The sequence below is a fragment of the Acanthochromis polyacanthus genome, chromosome 17 (assembly GCF_021347895.1).
Source record: "Acanthochromis polyacanthus isolate Apoly-LR-REF ecotype Palm Island chromosome 17, KAUST_Apoly_ChrSc, whole genome shotgun sequence".
NCBI lineage: Eukaryota > Metazoa > Chordata > Actinopteri > Pomacentridae > Acanthochromis > Acanthochromis polyacanthus.
Window position 1 is genome coordinate 33,426,597 of NC_067129.1, and position 19,162 is coordinate 33,445,758.

The window sequence follows — 19,162 nt, forward strand, 5'->3', positions numbered from 1 at the left end:
CTTAATACTGCAGTGAAAAATGAGCTCATAGGTGTAAAAATGTGGCACAAAACAACACCCAGAAACATGTGTGGGTTCAGAGGGTTAATAAAAACAACGCACAGCAGCCACAGCATAGCCCACCGTTGTTCTCCTCCCCTCTGTGCCGCTGGGTTTTGTACTCACTCGTCTTCTTAGCTGGAGCGCTCCTGTGGGACGAGGACGACGGCGAGTTTCCTCCGCTGTCTCCCCCAGAAGAGCCCTTGTCATCGTTGGACGGACCGGCGGTGACTTTAAAGTCGCAGTTCTCCTTCGATATGCGGTACAGCTCCTGAGCAGAGTGATGAAAATGACAGCGTGGGTTGCAGCCAAGAGATGTAATGTTCTGTGTCACGGCGAGATTGAAGACCTGTGTCGGATTCCAATAATTTAGCGCAGGCATGTTTTACTGCCTCGGCCAATACTTCATCTCATCTGTCAATGTTTGCAGGATGACTCCCGACTGCAGATTTGCTCCTCCTCCTCCTCGGCATTTAAATCTCACGCAGTCCCGCGGGTGCTTTGTTCAACACTGGGCCTAATTATTTAATTCCTCCCCTCACCTATATTACACGGCCTCCCATTTCTCAGCCACACTCCATCATATATTACAATGGAAAGCAATTAGCAACAAGTATTCCCACAAGATATGCGTGAGCATCAAACGAGCGACCGATTTTTTCTGAGGAGACACCTTTAATGACGGCCCCCTCATTAAAACGTAATCATTGTGCGGCGGTGGCTTTATTTCCCACGGCGCCTTCACGTTTGCTGCATTTAGCGTTTTCTACGAGCTGCACCGACATGATCTTACTTTGAGCTGGTGCAGGTTGGTGGCGCTCTTCCAGTCCTTGTCGTCGCGGATTCGGGTCATGCGGGGAAAGCGGATGGAGATGCCGTCAGCCGTGTGCATTTCTGACTTGGAGAACTCGGCGCCCGTGATCTCCCAGACGGGTGCTTGCTGAGGCAGAGAAAACAGAGCATGAATTGGTAAATACGTGACGACTGCCCTTCCAGAAAACCAGAAATAGAATAAAGTTTACAGTACAGGTGTGTTCCCTCGAGTCAGCTTTATGCATAGGAAAACTAAAAGAAGAGAAAGAGCAGCAGCAAAAAAAGAAAACAGACAAATATACACCGATTAGGCAGAACATTCTGACCACCTACAGGTGAATCAGTGACACTGATTATCTCCTCATCATGGCTCCTGTTAGTGGGTTGGATATATTCAGCAGAACATTTTGTCCTCAAACTTGATGTGTTCGAAGCAGGAAAATGGGCAAACGTAAGGATTTGAGCGAGTTTGACAAGGTCCAAATTGTGATGGCTACATGAATCGGTCAGAGCGTCTCCAGAACTGCAGCTGTTGTGGGGTGTTCCTGGTCTGCAGTGGTCAGGATCTATCAAAAGTGGTTCAAGGAAGGAACAGTAGTGAACCGGCAACAGGGTCATGGGAGGCCACGGCTCACTGATGCATCCAACAGATGAAAGTCAAACTGCTGAAGAAGTTAATGCTGGTTCTGATGGAAAGGAGTCAAAACACACAGAGCATCAGTTTGTTGTGTATGGGACCAATCAGAGTGCTCATGCTGACCCCTGTGCTCCACTGAAAGACCAACAATGGACACGTGAGCATCAGAACTGGACCACAGAACAATGGAAGAAGGTGGCCCGGTTCAAAATGACTAAAATGGATCTAAAAGATTTGTCCAAAATTAGGTGAAATCTGTCCCAAATGACCAAAACCGGCATGCGAAATGACCCTAAATTAGTGCAAATAGCAGAAAGAAGGTGAAAAAATAGCATGTCTTTGTGTGCACTGTTCTGCTTTTAGCTGCACACATCATTGGAAAAAGTCGCTTTTCTTTCAAAAGTAAGGACAATTCTAAGTGACCCTAAAGTTTTGAACAGTAGTGTACGTTTATTAAAAATTGATCCAAAATGACAAAAATGGGAGTCCAAAATAAAGTCTAATTGTGTCCTTGAGGACTACAACATTGTCAAAATCACTCAAAATCTGTCTAAATTTTACATAAATCTTGTCAAAAATATTTTTCTAAATGTTCCAAATGACTACAACTGATCCGAAATTTCAAAAATGTGTCCAAAATTAGGTGAAATCCATTCAAAATGACCCAAGTTTGTATAAAAATTAGTCCAAAATGACTAAAACTTGTCCAAAAATGCATAAACAATCGTCCAAAATGACTCAAATGGATGGCCAGGTGCTTCGCTTACCTGGGAACACATGGAACCAGGATGCATTATGGAAATAAGACCAGCCGATGGAGGCAGTGTGATGCTTTGGGCAACGCTCTGCTGGGAAACCTTGGGTCCTTGGCCGTCCATGTGGATGTTACTTTGACATGTACCACCTACCTACGCACTGCTGCAAACTACGGACACCCTTTCTTGGAAACGGTATTCCCTGATGACTTCTTTCAGCAGGATAATGCTCCGTGCCACAAAGCAAGAATGGTTCAGGAAAGGTTTGAGGAGAACAACAACCAGTTTGAGGTGTTTACTTGGCCTCCAAGTTCCTCAGATCTCAACCTAATCGAGTTGTGTTGAACAAACAAGTCTGATCCATGGAGGCCCCACCTCACAACTAACAGGACGTAATAGATCTGCTGCTAGCATCTTAGTGCTAGATGCCACAGAACACCTTCAGGGTCTAGTGGAGTCCATGCCTCGATGGGTCACCAACACAATATTAGGCAGGCGGTCATAAAGTTATACCTGATTGGTGTAGATTCTAAAAATAAGACAAGTACACATTATAAGGAAGCCCTTTGCATTCAAAAAGTGTTAAAAATAAATACCCTGGGAAGGTAAGATACCCTGAGAAAGCAAACTGCACATATTTTGTGGTGTACAGAAGTTATATTGCACATGTTGGTCTGAAAACAGAGGTGAAATGACTCTAGAGGTAATATTGCACAAGAACAGGGGCATTATGTGTGTTGAAGGGTGGTCGGTGAGGTGGTTAATAGTTAATTTAGCGTGAGGTGGTTGAGAAATGAGTTACTTCTTCCCCTCCTTAACGTCTGTGCCACTAACCTGACAGCGACAGTGACTGCTTAAGGAAAACAGCTTGTGGATTTCATTACCACATCCTGTTTTCAGAAGCCAAAAGGGGTCATTTTAATCAAAATCTTTCAAGTTTTTTCATGCTTTTTGTGTAAATAAGAAAGTTCCAGCTCCTCAGTGCAGCTCTCTGCGGGCGATTTATTTGAAGAAATTGCCGCAGACGCGCACGAGATGCTTTTAAGTGGTCGTTTCATTAAAAGGTCCACAGACCCGCAGATATACAGCTGTGCCCTGCGAGAACAGGCCCGCTGGGAAACGGCAATGTGCTGAATAGTGAAATCTCACCTCGGGATTGCGGATGATGAAATCTGGATAATAGTTCTTGATGATTTTCAACCAGCCGGGGATCTTGCTGGGCTCCTGCACGAAGACACACAAACACGGAGGTACAAAAGATTAATTTTCGATTTTATTACATCAGCTCAATATTCCAGGCGAGCCTTTAAGTGGATCCTCTCTGACCTTGCTGATTTTGATCACATCCAGCTCTTTCTGGAGCCTGGCCAGCATGGCGTCATCGTAGCCTCCGGAGCACTTGGTGACTGTGCACCATTTCTTGGAGTCTGGGTCGTAGCAGCCCATCAGGAAGCTGGACATGATGCCCCCTAGTGGGTAGAAGAACACATGTAGCATCAGGAGGAACTTTAAACCTCTAAATGTACTTGTTTTCATTGTATATTCCCACAAAACTAACCTCCTCAAGCTGCTCTTTACTGCGTCCCTTTTATGGTATAACAAGCGTTCATCTGATCCATTGTTTCTGCTCTATTAGCGGTGAGCCGTTTCATTAGCCACGCTTTGAGAATTGTACCTTTGTTATTCCATTCGTTATGCTTTCATTGTGTTACACGCTCATTACCCAGCCTCCTGCACATCCTGTTCTGCTCGCGTGTTTCACCCAGTGGCGTCATCTCTTTACGCAACACATCGGATCCGCACATTTTTCACGTGAAATGCCCTCATGCTGTTTTATAGCGCGGCACTCTTGTTAATTTCACTCAATCAAAACACAACACATGCAGAATCCCTGTGTGCTCTCATACTCAATCATATGATAGGGTTTGTTCATCTAATAGCCAAATACACAGTTCACAACTGCAAATCATCGTTAAAATAATACTGCATTATTAAAAATTAACAGTGATAGCACAACTGCTGGAACTCCTCATCCCATAGGAAGGCGATAAGCACAAAAGAAAAGGGGAATTGCCAATATAAATGTATGCAGATTCTTTTCAAACATGCTACATGAGCATCAGTCTGGTGACTTAATGCTCTTCATAGCTTCATTAAGACATACCCATTAAAATGACAGAGAGAGCCACAGTTCATGGGTAATAGTTGGTATACAGGCGAGACTGGACATAAAGCATAATAATATCCCAATAAACAAAAAGACTACATGCAAATACAGCTGTTGATAAAGTGTGATTGTCTCCATGTCAGGGATCATTTAGAATTGCGCAATTTCGGAACAAGATTTGCTTTCTGGCGTCCTGAGACTTGGATACACACCACAACAAATAGCAATCGCCAAGTAATGTGGCGGTTTTCGTTCACTTCTCATCTCTAGTATGTTGTGGGACACTCGTTGAGACTATCTGAGCCGGTCAGTGTGGGGGAAAAAAGCACGTTAGGGTGGACTTTGACGTGTGTGTGTGTGTGTGTGTGTGTGTGTGTGTGTGTGTGTGTGTGGTGGGGTGGGGGGTGGGGGGTGGGGGGGGGGGGCAAGTTGCCCCATACTTTTCGCTAGCTGAGCTGCGAAGCTGCCTGCCTGGCTAAATACTGGAGCTATGTGGAAAATTCATTTCTCCATCACTCACATGTATGAAATGACAAATGAAAACAGACCCCAGGTTGAAAAAAAAACGAAGTTCCCCTTTAACGACTTCATAAAGGAGGGACAGGAGGTCATCTTACACGTTTTACTGACCAACATCATCACAACGATGACGGTAAAACTACCATGGTTCTCCACCACCCACTCCTTTATTGTGACACTTCCGGCAACGTTCTTCTTCGTGGCTGCATTTACAAGCCTACGGAAGCCTCACAGGATTACAGTTAAGTCGAACAATTTAACCATTTCACTTTACAATCACATATCAATTGTCTGCAGTCCAGCAACAAAATGATTATTTCCTAAACTATAACAACATTGCAAAATGGCGCTTACACAAGATGTGAAACCGTAGGGCAAAAGAAAATGGAGCAAACCAACAACTGGAAGCAACAAACTGAACTTCTGCTTCTATTAACGTTTGCTAAAACCCTGGATTACATTCCATTATTGGTGAGTCTCTAAAATCTAACATTAAAGTCTGTGTTGTATGCAGTAACTTTTTATTTTTATGGACATTTCAATTTGCAATAGATTTTAAAAAGTAGGACTAAGTAAATGAAAAAAATGATTGTGTCAGAAAACTTTTTAGATATTGGTCTAAAAGTTTTTAGACCAATATCGGTGCTAAAATATCAAATAAAAGTCTATCCTGAATCCTTTAACATAACTTTGAGTACCTAACTTCTGTGTGTCTATCTGGTAAGATGACTGCTTGCTGTGTTGAAACTAATATGTAAATATTAGTAGGAGTTCTACCAAAAAGTGAACAGAATCTTCATTGAGATGTGAAGCTGTAACATTCAGTTGCAGTCAGATTAACAAAAACGAGTATATGTCTGCTGTAGTGGATGGTTTAATCTTTGCATACCATTGGATCCTTTCCCGTAGAACGCCCCCAGCACCACCAGGTCAGCCGTGTCCGCCATCGCCCCTTCATTCAGATAGTCCTTCTTCACTTTCAGCCAGTGACGTTTCCCCGGCTCGTAGCTGCCCTGAGAGACAAAAATAAAATAAACCCTCTGATGAACCCCAAAATGACACCATTTATCAGAAAAGCAGGAAACTGTAAAAATGGAACGAGCTTTCAGCTTTGCGACAGTTGTTGAAGTCACCATTGTCGCCTTAAAATTCTTCTAGCCATGGTTGTGTTGTTTCTATAGAAGTGTGTTGTGGAAATCTGGATGAGCAGTCCTATCAACAGTCAAGGCGTAACAGTATTTGTCTTTGTAGTTTATCACAGAATAAAAGGAGTAACAACGAATAATAAAGAAGGGAAAATGCAGAGTGAATATTCCAGCTGACGGGCAGAGCTCCGACACTAGGCTCATGTTCAGAGATCTGACCAAGACTCAAACAACAAATGAAAACTTAGTATAGTATCTGTCTTTCACACAGCACAGCTTTGCCTTTCATGAAGACAACAGAGATCCTCAGCTGAAGAGTCTCATGGTTATTAGACGTCAGTGCTTCACACTGGTCACCACATTACCACATACTAAAACAGTGGAAAACATATTATGTGCTCTGATTAACAGTCATGCCCAGACTTGTTTGTGATTGTCACATTGCAAATACAACTGATCAAAGCACAAATGAAATTTTGCTACAGCAAGGTGCAGGGCTTCAGTGAAAAATGAGCAACCGGGAGCAAACAAAACACCCAAAAATTGCTTGGTTGCTTGGTGTTTGGAGGGTTAAAAACAGTCATCAGCTTGTCTCAACTGGAAATGTAATGAGCAATAAAGCAACTCACCTTTATGTCTTTTAGCACCAGACCTTCCAGTCCCTCCCTGATGACACGAGTGATCATCTCAGCCAGATCTCCTGCCCTCTGACACACAGATATATGTAACAAAGTGAGCTACAGCTGTACACTGAACATACATCAGAAAACTGAACTCAGAGTTCCACTTACAGTGACGTGCTTCATCTCTGAGAACAGGATCCTGTTGGGGACTTCAACCATGTTGTCATGGAGGAACTTCCTGCGTTCACTCAGAGGCCTGGGGGACATGATGGAAGTTCATGAGCCAGACTGTACAACTTATAATTATTTCAGTGAATAGAAATGTCTTGGTTGGAATGTACTGCATGTTAATAATTAAAAGCAAGACATAAAAAAGCCCTTTATATCAGGGTGTTTCAAGGTTCGAGATATTAAATTTAAAATCTTTTAAGACCATATTTTAATTCTACTGACATGTTCAGAAGGTATAAAACTTTTGTAGCACCCTGGCTGCTAATTCAAGATCATTTTAACTGAGTTTTAGTTGCAGTAAAGTTAGTTATTACAGCTACACAGCTAATGTTTCTATGAGCTACATCCTCCCACAAAGTTTAACCAACATACTCAAAAAATAACACACAAAGAATAGACTCCTGATCAGTTTTCACAAAGCAGCACTAAAAGTGATCCACCATCTCTATATGTTCCCAGTTTAAACTTTGAGTACAACTGAAAGTTCTCAGATTTATCCTCTTTTCTCCAAACGAGGCCTGCAGCTAATCAAAGGTGATGCAATCCAACGCTATCTGACAGGGGTCAGTAATGTTTCATGAAAACTAAGTAGCATTTGCAGCGTTTTTAAGACCTCTAAAAGATGGATTGAAAGACTTCATAGCAATTTTCCGGGGCGATTAGGGACTTAATTTTTCATCATTTAATTTTGGCTTTAAAGAGTCCGCAGGCAGCCTGTTACACGAAGCCTGGTTCTCACATGAATGTGAATTTGGAATGATGTGAAGGGTTGTTCTCAAAGTCTTTCATCAGTCCGAAAAATGCAAAAAGATACATTCAAATAGACTGAAATTAACATGGGACCTCCACTAGGGCTGAAACGATTCTTCAAGTTATTCGACTGATTCGATCACTAAAATTCTTTGAGGCCACATTCTCTGAATCAAGGCTTTGCTTAATCCACTGCATACTAGACCCTAGGCCACTAACTGGACTCACACTTCATCCTATATAGATCTAGACCTATAATCAAAAAACTTAATGGGATTTTAAATTTGACAGGATGTTTCTATTTTAACCAGTGCAGCTTCTCTAATGTTAACAGCGTTTAGCAGATCAGAGACTGAACTACAAAGACAGTTCAACATAGTCAGGCTTTCTTTGTGTGAGTCGACTCGACAAAAACTGAAACCTCAGTCAGAGTTAACAGGTATGAAGGTGGTTTTCAACTTTCTTTGTCGCAACAGACTTTCTGCTTCAAACTCATGCACACAAACAGGAGCGTTTAACGATCATTCGACTCGTTTCCTGCACAAAATGAAATGATAGTGTTCAGCTGCTTCAGTCAACAGGTTGTTTTAATGGACAACAATGAGGAACATAAAACATTTTTGATGGTAAAAAGCTGCTGCTGGAAATATGTAAGACACGAATGCTGGTAGAAAACTGTGAAACATGCGTGAATATATTTAACTTACTGATTAATGCAGCAGCTTATTCCTAACAGACAGCTGCACAATAAATCTGTCAAACTTCAGATATTTAAACATGATATTCTACTGAAGTGCATGTCGGTCTGACACTGTCTCATAATGAAGGAAATCACTTTAATTCGTGGTCAAATCAAAGTGAAAATAAAGTTACTGACTGAATATTATCTGTAACACTGGAAACTTCCCCTGACATGTGGAGCCATAAAGGATCATTATCTTAATAAATATTGATAATCAGTTTTCTTATTTGTGTTCTATCAGCTGCAGTAGCTGCAGTTTAAATGGACCAAACAGAAAAACATATTTATGTGATTTCTGCATCACCAATTGAATACATGTTGGGTTCCCATGGCTTTAATGATTAGTTGAATACCCCTGTACTATACTATATATGTACAATACCCCTGTACTATATTATAGATGTATAATACCCCTGTACTATACTATAGATGTATAATACCCCTGTACTATACTATAGATGTATAATACGCTGTAGATGTCCGCTCATGTTCCACCAGGACGGTTATTTCTGTTGCACAGCGCGCTCACGTCCTCTTTTGATGCTGTAACGTGCATGCCAACGCAGAATCCAATTACTCGATTACACGCCAGAATACTCAATTACCAAAATAATCAATAGCTGCAGCCCTAATCTCCACATAAAACCATAATCCAAACACACAGAAAATCACAAAGACAGAACCGATGACTCAGTCAAACTGTTTGCTAAAGTTTGGTCGTAGCATCTTATTCACGGCTGCACTCATCTTATCAGGGGTTATTGTTTGTGAAATGGAACACAAACTTGTTTTTAAAGAAGGGTGGAGCAACAACAAAAGACATTACCTCTCCATGAGACTCACACCGTTGAAGTAGATACAGTCGAAAACAAACAGGCACACGTTGGCATCTTGAAAGGCAGCTTTCTGAAGGGAGAGCAAAGTCCCAAGTGTGACAACAATGACTGGTCGAAAAGCTGCTTGACAAATTTGTTCTGCCGGGGGGGAAAAAAAGAACAAATTGGTTGTGGTGTTCTCACCTTGTGTACCCCCAGGGTCCCGAAGGGCAGGGGTTTACTGGTCTTTGTGTCAATTAGGAGGACTTCAGCATCCAGGATCATACTGTGGCCGCCAGGAAAAGCCTGAGGGATGTAGTTCTTGAAATGTGCCACCTGAAACACAGCGTTGACACACAAACAGGAGGTTTGCTTACAGAGCACAAACAAAAAAGCATTTCAAAGAACTATTCCAACAAGATCTGAGAGACTGGCACCTCCACTGGCCTCTAATAGGATAGACTGTAAAAGCAATTTATCGAACACCTGAGGCACATTATTTTCAACTTGATGCAGATTAAAAATGTTAAAAAGTATAGATGAAATGTCAGATTGAGTCTTCATCATCTGAGCCTGTGTCCTCCTTCCTTTTTCCTCGTAGTCTTTAGGGAACGAGCTACACAGTTCTGCCGCTTTACCATTTATCAGAATAAAAAACATTAGGAAAGTTGGACTGTTGTAATTACACTCCACTCCCACCTCCACAGAATGCTAACCTAACATTAACATAAATTGCCTAATTACAGTGGCAGAGGGTGCATAATCAGCCGTTTAGCTGATGGGCTGCATTTACAAGGCTGGTCACACGAGGCAAAATGTCTGCAGCCTCCGGGTCAGAGCGCTAAAACTGGTCCAGAGACACCATAAAGAGCAGGTTTTACAATATCAGAAACAGAAAGCAAAGCGTGAACTTCTACGTCTGAGATGAGAGATGGCTTATGCAGATCCTGTTTAAAAGCCATAATACTGCTTCTCTCTTGTTCTCAGCGGTCCTCACTTTGAAGAGCGCTGCGAGGGATGTTTAGTGAGCGCTGCAGCAACATCTAGTGGTTTAAAGGCGCTAATGAATGTGATGCGGAGCTGTGTATCCCCGCATGTAAAAGGCTCTCGATGTCATGCTGAGAAAGCAAAATGCTGGAAAATCGCTGTGGGAAATGTCGGAATTTCACGCCGGGAAAATACCTTTAAGCCGCTAATCCTGCAGGGGCAAAACCTGAAGACATTCCATGCTGATGTGCATTGTCATACTAATGAGTAAATAGCTTCACGGGCTGTGAGCCTGCGCGTTTGCATTTGTGCTGCCTGCGATAAGACTGACTTTGTGTGGCAACACCGGCTTGAGGCTGCGGCTGAAGTAGCTGAAGACGTCTCCGTCCTTGTGGACCTGCACGCGTTCTCCATCGTACTTGATCTCCGAGTACATCCCGTTAGGGCACTTCTTCATGGCGTACTCGACTGATTTACATGCCTCTGCCTGAAATCACAAAAGGAAAATACAAACATTTCAGCAAAGAACCAAATGCGTACGAAAAGAATCCCCTGAAAGCAGACTTATACCACCGTTCAAAAGTTTAGGGTCACTTAGAAATGTCCTTATTTTTGAAGGAAAAGCGGTTTTTTTTTTTCAATGAAGATAACATTAAATGAGTCAGAAATACAATCTGGACATTGTTCGTGTGGTAAATGACTATTCTAGCTGGAAAATCCCATTTCCAGCAACCATCACTCCTGTCTTCTAATGCTACATTGTGTTAGCTAATGGTGTTGAAAGGCTCATTGATGATTAGAAAACGCTGGTACAGTTATGTTAGCACATGAATAAAAGTGTGAATTTTCATGGACAACATGTAATTGTCTGAGTAACCCCAAATTTTTAAATGGTAGTGTATATATTGAACTTCTCACAGATTTATTACATGTAGGTTACCAGCTCTGGTCATCATTCTGTCCGTAACATCAACACATTCACCAGATTTCCTTCACAGAAAGAAAGCATTGAGGGCATTTCAAGTGTGCTCACATTTGGTTCCACCTCCAAGTACAGAGATGGGATAATACCTGATGATAAACAGATTGCATGTGATGTCCAAAAATAAGGCCCACTCGTTGCATCTAGGTTTGAGTTTTTCATTAAGTAAAGAGCAACAACTATAAACAAGACAGTAACAAGGCCAGTTCTTTGCTCAGCAATGCTTCATCATGAGATTTGTGGACTTTTGTTTGTGTCGGTGTTCTTGAAAACCTAATTAATTCCTTTCAATATTGCACCGATATATGGTCTAGTAATATTGCATTGCTGCATTAATCGATATGGCTGTGCTGACAATGTGTCTGCACAGTCACCTGCTGCTCTGCTCGCGCTACGCTAACATAATTTCACAGAGCACCAGGCTAAATTACACTTGTCCAAACTCAGTTCAGTTGTTTTTCCTTCCTCTTCCTAATGTGTCTGCTGGATATACAGCAGCATAGGGTGACGTGGCTCTTCATCTTTTGGAAGCTAATGTGAAGGAAAGAAAAAGTTAAGACTGATAGCACTGAAGTTGTGCGACTGTGGACCGTCGGGAAATTGAGCTGTGCTACTCATAATGTAAAATGTAATATAGACACAGGGAAATTCCATTCTCTTTAATGAAGTTTAATTAAAAGTCTCCTGCATAATGTGCAATTTAATGTTCTGTGGGATTTTTGGAGTTCTACTTGAAGCCTTTGAGCAAATATTAATAAAGAGGTTCAACAGTCTTTAAAGTAAAGACAAATGCATTAAATTACCACTACTCATATTTTTTGTTTCATTATCTGTACCTCATTTTATCTCTTTGAAACCAAACATAGTATAGCAGCAATTACTGCCATTTACTGGAAATCTATGACCACTCTGTTCCAGCAGATAAGCCATGCACCTTGCTCTAAAGCAAAAAGAGTTTATTCTACTGCTTTGTACAAAATGTATTATGAATCAGCGATTAAAGAGTCTATATCAGGGGTCGGCAACCTTTAACACTCAAAGAGCCATTTCGACCCGTTTCCCACAGAAAATAAAACACCGGGAGCCACAAAATCCTTTTGGCATTTAAAATGAAGACAACACTGCATATATCGCTTTTTTACCTCTATGCCCTTGTTAATCAGTCGTGATTAATTAATTACAAAGCCTCTAATTAGATAGATTCATTTTTTAAATTGTGTCCTTCCACTAATATTTATCTTACCATGTTAATGTCATTTTTGCTCCTGGACCTCAAATGTTATGTAATGTTAGCTGGAAATCAATATTTTGCGAATGTCTATTTAACTTGTAAAATCTATTTATCTATTTATCTTAAACTAATAACTTTTCTCCGGTAAGTCGCTGCCCTATTTTCCAAGACGACACTCCTCTGACTCTCTGACCTGCTGCCTGGATGCTGGCCGTGTTCTTGCGAGTAACGTGTATTACCCTATCAAAGAGTACATACTGAGCAAGACAATTATCCGTAGCTTACCTTAGTACTCACGAGTACTTTTGACTCAAAGACCAGACGTGTCTTTCTTGGAGTGGAGCTTTAATATACAGGCTTGCCATTCTTGAGTACAAAACGATGTGAAACTACAGGCGTTGCTTCTCCATGTTCTCTGCATCAACTTTGCACTCTCATGTCCCAGGGGAAAACCGCAGCACATCCGGTGGAGTGACACGTCAAAATAAGAGCGGTAATTTCACAATATAAAACTCTATATTAAAATGCATTGAAAGGCACCTGAAAGGCAGAACAATTTATTTTCCAAAGTTACAGGGAGCCAAAACAGAGGGCTGAAAGAGCCGCATGCGGATCCGGAGCCGCGGGTTGCCGACCCCTGGTCTATATTCTGCACATTTACAGGTGTGTCGTTTTATTTCTTGGGTCTACTAGAATATATTTGTATGTTATTATGCTGAAAAAAACACATCATTTTTCTCATCCTGTAATGGCTGTAACACCTTTTCTCTCAGTCTGTTTGAAACACTCCGTTTTAGTTCCTGTGTCTTATGTCTGGTCTTATTGGTTAGCTGGGAAAAACAGATAACGTTGGTTGGTTACATACCATATCCATAGATTTATAAGTTTACACAGTTTCCATGTAGCTCTATTAGAGGTGCCTCTAGCTAGGAAATAAAGGCAGGCTACAAGGAAGCTGCTCATTCTTTGTTTGTGGACCAAATTAGCCACTGAACAGGCGTTATGCTAATGCACTGCATGATGATGTAAGTAAGTGAAGGAAGAAAAGCTTGGATTTAAAACAAAGCATTTCTGTGGGAGAACAGCTCCCTTTAGATGTGTAAATACGAGGGCTGGGACTTTGAAGCGTTAATTTCAATTAATAAATGACAGAAAATATAACCCGTTAAGAAAAATAACGCATTTAATTGCACATTTCTCAGTTCCCTAATTTCTGGTAACCTTGCCAGCAAGTTGATTTCTCACGATATTTGTGAGTTCACAAATCTCTCAAGAAACCATCTTGCACCGCTCCCACATTCACTGTTCGTACAGAGCCAAGTTGGCACGGGCCAATCACGCAGCAGTATTCGTGTGTGGGGCGGGATATCCGGGTGTGAAGACGACACCAAGCGCCAGTAGATCAAAACAAACATGGCAACGGAGGACAACGATCGTGTAGATGCTGCTATTAAGTCAGTTTTAGCTGAATCTCCTATCGCTTCTTTGAAGGAAGAACAACGAGAGGCGCTTTGCGCATTTCTGGATGGTAAAGATGTTTGTGCTTTTTTACCTACGGGTTTTGGTAAGAGTTTAATCTACCAATTGGCTCCGCTCGTTGTGAAGATCCCGCGACTGGCTAAAAACAAACCTGTCAGAGGCGGGACATACTGTTGCATTGTCCAATCTGTGCCTCTTTCCCCCGAACGGATTTACATGGAGCGGTCCCAGATTGATATTGTGGAGTACTATCAAGTACTACACAATTATTAATCTGGCTATTGCCAGGTTAAATTTCTGGCACACTGCTAACACTCATGCTCACTCCAGCCCAGTAGGTGGCGGTAATGAACCTAATGTCTGTTTGTCAGCCATGAAGAAGATACAGAAGAAATCTGGTGAATAGTGAAGGAAGACGAGACCGCATTGAGCATGTTGGGAAGTGCTTGAATTTCCAAAAAGTGATAAAATGTTGAATATAATCGCTATAATTGGACTTTGAGTTTGCAGTAATCTGTGAATTAAAATGCCACAGATAAATATAAATGAAACATTAACATTTTTGTTGTTTCAGTTCACGTAAATGTCCATTCATCAATTCAGTCGACAACCGAAAAATTTTGCTTATTCTCAAATATTGCTATTTGCCGAAATGTGATTAATCACAATTAATTAATTACAAAGTCTCTAATTAATTAGATAATTCTTTTTAATCACATCCCACCACCAGTAAATATCTCTATTTTTTCTTTACTTGTTTTATTATTCTCTTTTTCTTATTCCTGGAGTGACACCAACAGCCGAAACCAAATTCCTTGCATGTTGTGGACAAAATAGGTCATTAAAGCTGATTCTGATTCTTTGGCAAGGACTTTGGGATTTATAACTCTGCAGACCTTTTACATGCACAGAAACACTATAACAAACAAAAGGAAAGGAGAAAAAACTCCAAAAGCATAACATTAGCTCTTTAAACTAAGTGCTTGAAGAACACATCATTTTATCTATCTCGTGTGTCTTAAGTGACCTATGAGGTCAGAAACATCTGATGTCATCAGTAGGTTATTGTGCAATAACTTGTTTTTAAACAAGTAAACACAGTAACGGTAGTGATTAACCCTTTAAGCTTCAGTCAATTCCAGCCGTTTTCAGTACAAAAAAATCGCTAATATTCTATTTATAAATAAAAAAAATTACGAAAAATACAGGGAATATTGGACGGGCATCGCGAGGTGCATTTCCTTGAAAATGACCGATTCGGGGATTTTATACCGACTTCAGGACATGTTTTGGACAAAATAGTTTACTGGCTTGTGTCATCTGGATGTAAAAGGTTGGATTATGGCCGTTTTTTGGGGAATCTTTTTTTTGTGTGTAATAATGAACCCGGAAATGTGAGTCGCGCTGTGTACGTTGAAGCCGTGTATAGAGAACGGATGGATGAATATTCGTTTTTGTCGGACAAATGTGTTTTTCTCACCCGCTGTGGTAATCGCATCTGAAAGTGGTTTATACCGGCGGATTCATGAGAATCTAAGCTTTCCATCGGTGTATAGTGTTTGTATAATCGTGTTTGCAGCCGTCGGACATTCTTGAAATTCCTATGCAAATTAGTAGGTGTACCGCCGGCGGTACACTGAAGCTTAAAGGGTTAAAATAGAATGTTTTTGTCACTGTGCTTTTCTATAAAGCTCTTTTGAACGCAGTCAGAAACTTTCTTTTCTGTTTTTAAGCCAAATTACCTCAAACTGTGCCTCACGTTACAATGGATCAAACATGTCACCACATAAAGACTCAAAGAGAGAAATGGGGAAGAACCACTGCATATAAATATGGCACAGTTTAAAGGTGTTACTCACCAACATGGGCTGGACGGGGGTCATAAGCGTGGCCTCCACAGTGAGGAGTTTTCTGGGTCCCGAACCATTGGATGCCTCCTGCTGATTCCTCAAAACTCTTTCAATTACATCACCCAGGTTACGGGAAGCCTTGAAGGCATCATAAGCATTTGGATCCACAGCATCCAAGCTGCATAAAGAGGCAATAATGAAAGGTTGGTATAAAAAAAATACAAAAAAAAACAAGCTCTTTCTGTGGTGTGTTGATAGAACACAGTCACTTACACGTGTTTTGCACCAGCATTCATCTTCAAGTCGTGCTTAATTAGACGAATGATGCATTTCAGGTCATTACTGGTGCATCTGTGATGAAGAGGGAATGCAAATGATCACCCGGGTAAAAGCAGAAGGGCATATGCTGAAGTATTACAGCATTTAAGAAGCAGAAATCTAAAGGTTTAAGGGCTCCAAATAACATTACTGAAGTGGAGACTATACACTGATAAGATTACTGGCAAACAATTCACAGAAACTGTGCAATTTCAGACAACCTGCTTCATTCCAGTCATTTTGAAGATAAATGCTTTAAAAGTCCTTCTAAAAGAACTGATTAAAGGACTCCAAAAAACTCATCTTGGAATGTCAAAGTTAGATATTTAGAAGCTGTTTCCATGAAAATGATCCCTTTGTGCTTTAATTGCTTAGACATAAATCTATACCACTGCTTTCTCCAGAATGTGCACCCACGCTCCTTCTCCTCCATAGCAGTAGCTCACCTACAACTCTACTAAAACACTGTAAAACTACTGTAGGCTGCACAATAGCAAGATGTAATATTAGCACAATTCAGACTTGTACAAGGACTCAAAAGTTTAAGGTCACTTTGAAATGTCCCTATTTTTGAAAAAAAAAAAAGCATTCTTTTCAATGAAGATAACATTAAATGAATCAGAAATGCAGTCTAGACATGCTAATGCTGTAAATGACTATTCCCGGAAATGGCACATTTTAATGGGGTACAGAGGCCCATTTCCAGCAACCACTACTCCTGTGTTCTTCATTGTGTTAGCTAATGGTGTTGAAAGGCTAACTGATGATTAGAAAACTCTTGTGCAATCATGTTAGCACATGAATAAAAGAGTGATTTTTCATGCAAAACATGAAACTGCCTGAGTGACCCTAAACCTTTGAACGGTAGGGTACGTACACCAAAACAGGATCGGTTCCTTAGGTTTGAATGTATCTGAATGTATAAAATCCAGCCACAACCATTACATACACACTAGCACTGTAAAATACAATAAATTGCTGTAACAAGCTTTTGTCAACTTGAGTAAATGTGTCTGTTTCACCACGACACACAGCAGAGATACATAGTGACACAATGACAACAGATAAAAGTGTAGAAAAGCAGCAAAACAACAGTAGAGACTCTTACACTGAATCTAAATTAAACAAGTGTGCATAATTTGGTAAAAAACCATTAATAAAATACTTAGTTTTGGACTACATTTCCAGTTAGGTGAGGGAGGACAGTTTCAAAGGAAGGGACTCACATGCACGAACATTAACTAGCATGTTTTCTCTGCCAAACCAGTTACCAAAGCACAGAATAAATAACAAAGGGCTCCATTAGTCGTCTGTTTTTACATAAAAGATGATTGTTTCCTGCTCCATTAACGTTCAAGATCTTGTATATACAACTTTGAAGCTATACAATTTCAATTCAAGTGGTGTGCTTTGCCCTGCTGATGCCATACAACGCAAGAAGACCTTTTATTTAGTGCAGCACAAAATAATGGTTCTGTCTGCTTACAGCTTGCAAGATGCAATTTATGACAAACACAGTATGTTGTCTGCTGCTGCGGAGGGTAGAATGTCAAATAAAGATGCCTGTACAATGTGAGTGTGTGTGTGTCTTAGACATGCCCGAGGCAGACAATCTAAAAACTGCACAAATGCCAACTGTAAGAAGGCAATGCAAGAAAACAAGTGCAAACAAATAACAGTATCACTTACAAATATTGCAAAAAGGAATCACAAAACATGTCTCCCTGGCTTTTACTGAGCTATCTGAACCTTCGCTGGCAGTAAAACAAGGGCAGCATGTGGAGGGAGCAGCTACAAAGCACAAGGCTGGCGCTCTCACTGGTGTTATTCGTGTGAATTACCATATTTGTCATATTTTACTTGCCAGCCTTACTTTTTGGAGATGTCCTCCAGCTCTGTCTGCTGCTCATCCTCCTTTGTCAGCTGGGCGAGGCGGGTCAGGGATGCGTCTACTTCCTGGACGGTCAGGAGGCTCTTGGCGGCTGGAGGAAATGATTTACTGTCCTCGAAAAAGATCCTCACCGTCTCAGACACGTCGCCCTTAAAGCACAAACAAACAGACTGTATTTTACAGATGGAGTTTTGGACAGTTTGGTCCTCTGCCATCTCCAAGACACAATGTCAAGACACTATAATTGGCTCTGAGACAGACATTTTCAGTGAGACTGCTTTGGATAACTGTACATTTATTGAATGACGTATCTTCAAACAGTCCTGTGATGGATTATGTTGTGTTTTTTTGCTATGACAACACAATTCTCACTTCTAATCCGCCCAATTTAAGTCTGTGTGAGAGGCCACTCGACTCAAAAATTATATTAAAATTGAAAGGATGCCGTTTTTTTATTCGAGATTCAGTCGCTGCTTGACCATAACTAGACTTTCAGAGATCCTCCCAAGTGTTGCAGGAGCACTAGAAGCAGTGTGTCGCTGCACAGGATTATAACTTGGAGACGTTTTTATCCAAAGCAACGTACATCTGAGAGCAGATACAAGCAAGGATCTCGGTCAGGGGAATACAACCTGGATAAGTGCCATAAGACAAGTTCAGATGTGTTAATAGGACCGTGGTGTCCACAGGCAGTGTGGGATGTAATAGGAATTTTTTTTTTTTCTTCAAGTGCACAGATGTTCAGTGAAGAACAGGGTTATTAATCTTTTCTTAAAGACTGAGAAGGACTGCAGATTGAACAAAGTTTGGTCATGATTCTTATTTATTCAAAATTCAATCGAAGAAGCTGCTTGACTATAACTAGATTTCCAGGGATCCTTTCAAGATTTGGAAGAGCATTTGGAGCAGTGCGTCGCTGGACAAAATTAGAATTTGATGGGGAAGGCAGGCAAATTTAAAATCAAGTACAGTTTTGCTTTTTCATAGTCAACATTTTGCATGACACCTCGCATGTGGTCTACTTTAGAATATTCACAAAGCATAAAATGCCATGCGTTACAATAAAAAGATGACTGACCTAAACAGGGGCTATCGTCCCCGACGCAGTGACCTGGGTTCAATTCCACCCAACAGCCCTTTACTGCAGGTCTCCCCTCCATTCTTCTCCCTACTAATCTATCTAATAAA

General features: G+C 41.0%; 1 protein-coding gene across 2 annotated transcripts in view; it reads right to left on the reverse strand.

Annotated features, from left to right (window-relative positions):
• Window positions 1–19,162, reverse strand: part of lig3 (ligase III, DNA, ATP-dependent) — a 41,252-nt gene that overhangs the window by 10,788 nt on the left and 11,302 nt on the right. Inside the window, exons 6-18 of one of the 2 annotated variants that reach the window (XM_051937380.1) lie at window positions 17,957–18,123; window positions 16,039–16,116; window positions 15,775–15,943; window positions 10,555–10,710; window positions 9,441–9,572; window positions 9,248–9,327; window positions 6,867–6,954; window positions 6,705–6,782; window positions 5,820–5,943; window positions 3,571–3,713; window positions 3,394–3,468; window positions 833–979; window positions 166–310 (exon numbers count right to left, since the gene is read on the reverse strand). In XM_051937380.1, coding sequence (XP_051793340.1) covers window positions 166–310; window positions 833–979; window positions 3,394–3,468; window positions 3,571–3,713; window positions 5,820–5,943; window positions 6,705–6,782; window positions 6,867–6,954; window positions 9,248–9,327; window positions 9,441–9,572; window positions 10,555–10,710; window positions 15,775–15,943; window positions 16,039–16,116; window positions 17,957–18,123 — 1,582 coding nt within the window. The remainder of the gene's footprint in view (window positions 1–165; window positions 311–832; window positions 980–3,393; window positions 3,469–3,570; window positions 3,714–5,819; window positions 5,944–6,704; window positions 6,783–6,866; window positions 6,955–9,247; window positions 9,328–9,440; window positions 9,573–10,554; window positions 10,711–15,774; window positions 15,944–16,038; window positions 16,117–17,956; window positions 18,124–19,162) is intronic. The other variant, XM_051937381.1, reaches the window with a different exon arrangement.